We start from the raw sequence: 3,572 nt of genomic DNA, 5'->3' as shown, positions 1-3,572 counted from the left end.
CACCTATCACATTTCCAACGCTCCTCCCCCAAGTCCCTCCTCCCTACCTTTTATCTTAGCCTGCTGGGCACACTCTCCTCATTCCTGAAGAAGGGCTTATGCCCGAAACGTCGATTCTCCTGTTCCCTGGATGCTGCCTGACCTGCTGCGCTTTTCCAGCAACACATTTTCAGCTCTGATCTCCAGCATCTGCAGTCCTCACTTTCTCCTGGATCTGTAATTACTTTGACTCTCAAATTTCCAGCTCAGAATGACTGTTTTCTCACCTTCTCCCTTGTACTAGTCTGTTATGTTCCTTTTAAATGATATACTGTTTTCTATTAGATATAACCTCCCTCGCTGTGCTGACTGTGGCTCAGTCTGCCTCTTTCTGTGTGTCTGTCTGTCTGTCTCTCTCTCTGTGCCTTTCTCTGTCTGTGTCTCCGTCTTTCTCTATCTCTCTGTTTGTTTGTTTGTTTATCTCTCTCTCGGCCTTTCTCCTTCTCTTCCCTTCACTCTTCCCTTGCTCGCTCTCACTCTCTCTGCCCCTCTCTCCCTCTCTGCCCCTCTCTTGCTTGCTATCTTTCTCTTGGCCTCTCTCTCTCTGCTCCTGTCTCTCTCATACTCACTCTTTGCCCCTCTTTTTCTCTCTCCTCCTCACACACTCTCTCTATCTCGGTGAGCAACGTGTACACATTCTCCCCAGGTTTTTGTGTATTGACTGAAATGTCTCTGTTAAATGCTTTGTCTCATTTCTACAGAAACTGGAGGATAAACTGCAAAAAGCTCTCTCTGACCCTCTAAAATCTGTCATCCTGGGACTGATGAAGACTCCAGACAAATACGATGCATCTGAAATGCGAGGTGCCATCAAGGTGAGAATTAGACTGGGAGGTTTCCTGGCTGGGGGAGTTTGTGGAGTAAGGGATTGAAATGGGGACAGTTACCTCCTCTGCTGCTCCCCTGGGCAGAAGGCTCTTAAATTGACTAGGGGTTGTAATCTTTGGCATTTAGTATAATTATGGTGTGAAGTGTTCAAGCTGTTTAAAAATCAATCGAAGAATTCAATTATAGAATCCCTACAGTGTGGAAGCAAGCTGTTCGGCCCATTGAATCCACACTGACAGTGTGAAAAACATCCCACCCAGACCCACTCTGTATCCCTGTATTTCTCATTGCTAACCTCCACACTGTGGGCAATTTAGCATGGCCCATCCACCTGACCTTGCACACTGTGGGAGGAGACTGGAGCACCCGGAGGAAACCCGCACAGACACGGGGAGAATGTGCGACCTCCACTCACTCTCACTCTCTTGGCCTCTCTCTTTGCTCCAGTCGCCCGAGGATGGAATCGAACCCTGGTCCCTGGCGCAGTGAGGGCAGCAGTGCTAACCACTGAGCCACCGTGCCCACGTGAAACAGCAGGGGACTATTTCTTCTGCTCAGGCAGCCCAGGAAAGGGGGAACGTTAGCCTTAAAATTGGAACCAGGCCATCTAGGGGTGACAGCAGAGAGTACTTCATTACAAAGAGGAGAGAATTCAAAGGCAGAATAGTCCCATCCAACAAAACCTGTTGGCTTAGAACTTTCAAGACTGGATTTAATGGTTTTCTTTTGTTGATGGTGGAAAAATTGGCAGGAAAATGTAGTTGAGGTACAGATCAACAAAAAAAAAAAATCCAATTTCAACCAGGACCAATTGTTTTATGGGACGGTTTACTTAACGCAGGAAGTAACAGTGAACCTGAGAACACAGTATACCACGAGAGACAAATAACATAGGAGGAGGAGATGTGGTCAGACAAGGCCCCATCGTTCTCCTTCATGGCTTCATCCCAAACTCCCCAGTTCCCCACAGACTGGGAGGTGGAGTTAAAGACTTCACCTGGGTGAAAGAGATCTGGCAAACAGTTTCTGCTCAAAACCCCAGGCTGTTCTGAAGGACAGCAACCATCCTGGAGGAGCGAGAGTCTCAGAGCCTGTTGTCTGTGCCTCAAACTTCCCTCAGGTTTACCAAGCCAACCCACAGCAACCCCCCAGCTCATGGTCGCCTGGACATGGGGAATGTGAGCGATAGTACAAAGGAAACACACAGAGCATCTACTCTTATACACACACTATTACCCTCTGAAACACACTCGCACGCACACAGTCACTCACACTCATACACACACATGCTCGCGCACAAACACACACACTCTCTCACTCAGTGTCAGTCACACACACTCATGCACTTGCTCATACTCACTCAAACACACACTCACATGTACACATACATATACTATCATGCTCACACATTTACAGACATTCATGTCCACACACTGCCCCATTTGCAAAACACACTTGCACATTTGTGCACACTGTCACAAGCACCTTGCAAACAGAGAATCACTGTCACTGTCACCCCTATCAGTTTCTCTCAAGTCGCAATCACTCTGTCACCTTCACTCAAACTATAATCGTCTTTCTCTATCACACACGTGTGAGTACACACTACTGCACATAGACTCTCTGAGTCGCGCGCAGTCTCAATTCTCACACCCAGACACTAGCAGTCACTGATCTTCATTCACAGATTTACAGTCGGAGCGGTTCTTACTCACTTCAGCATCGTACTGACGCACACAGTTGCACATGAAAACAGATTCGTGTGTGCAATGTCCCTGGAACACACAAAGACACACATTTGCACAAGTACACTTAGAGAGTCATAGAGTCATAGAGCCCTACAGCACAGAGACAGGCCCTTCGGCCCGAACTGGTCCATGCTGACCAAACTGTCCATCTACTCTAACCCCATTTCTCTGCACTTGGCCCATATCCTTCTAAACCTTTCCTGTCCATATATTTGTCCAAATGCCTTTTAACTGTTGTTAATGTACACGCCTCAACCACTTTCCCGGCAGCTCATTCCAGATGTGTACCACCCTCTGTGTTAGAAGGTTGCCCCTTGGGTTCCCGTTTATTCTTTCCCCTCTATCCTTAAACTGATGCCCTCTAGTCCTCAATTCCCCAACCCTGGGAAAAAGACTGAGTCCATTAACCCTACCCATGCCTCTCATGATCTTATGCACTTCTATAAGACCTATCCCACAATCTCCTTCACTCGAAAGAAAAAAGTCATAGTTTGTCCAACCTATCCCTGTAACTCCTGTCTGTTGAATCTAAGCAGCATCCTTATAAATTTCCTCTACACTCTCTCCAGTTGAATAACATCCTTCCTATAGCAAGGTGACCAAAACTGAACACAATGACCGAGTGTCATCCCCCAGGAACACATTACTGTTCATACATACTGTTCCAAAACAACTCACTCTCAGATTGCTCACACTCACTCCCTTACACTGACACTGGTCTCACACTGCCCACTCACACTCACTCCCTTACACTGACACTGGTCTCACACTGCCCCCTCACACTCACTCACTCACACAGACGCTGATCTCTCACTGCCCGCTCACACTCACTTACACTGAAACTAGTCTCTCACTGCCCGCTCACACTCACTCACTCACCCACTCACACTGACACTGGTCTCTCACTGCCCGCTCACACTCACTCACTCACACTGGCACTGGTCTCTCACTGCCCCC

The 3,572-nt window shown here is 47.7% G+C and overlaps 1 protein-coding gene across 1 annotated transcript in view; it reads left to right on the top strand.

Annotated features, from left to right (window-relative positions):
* LOC122547627 (annexin A2-like) overlaps positions 1–899 on the top strand; it is a gene marked incomplete at its 3' end in the record, with an annotated part of 24,971 nt that extends 24,072 nt beyond the window's left edge. The window contains exon 5 of the mRNA XM_043686230.1: positions 741–899. Within this exon, the coding sequence (XP_043542165.1) occupies positions 741–899 (159 nt within the window). The remainder of the gene's footprint in view (positions 1–740) is intronic.
* Positions 900–3,572: the final 2,673 nt, after the last annotated feature.

The sequence above is a fragment of the Chiloscyllium plagiosum genome, unplaced genomic scaffold, assembly GCF_004010195.1.
Source record: "Chiloscyllium plagiosum isolate BGI_BamShark_2017 unplaced genomic scaffold, ASM401019v2 scaf_1808, whole genome shotgun sequence".
Lineage (NCBI taxonomy): Eukaryota > Metazoa > Chordata > Chondrichthyes > Orectolobiformes > Hemiscylliidae > Chiloscyllium > Chiloscyllium plagiosum.
This window is presented reverse-complemented; position numbering and strand designations above follow the sequence as displayed.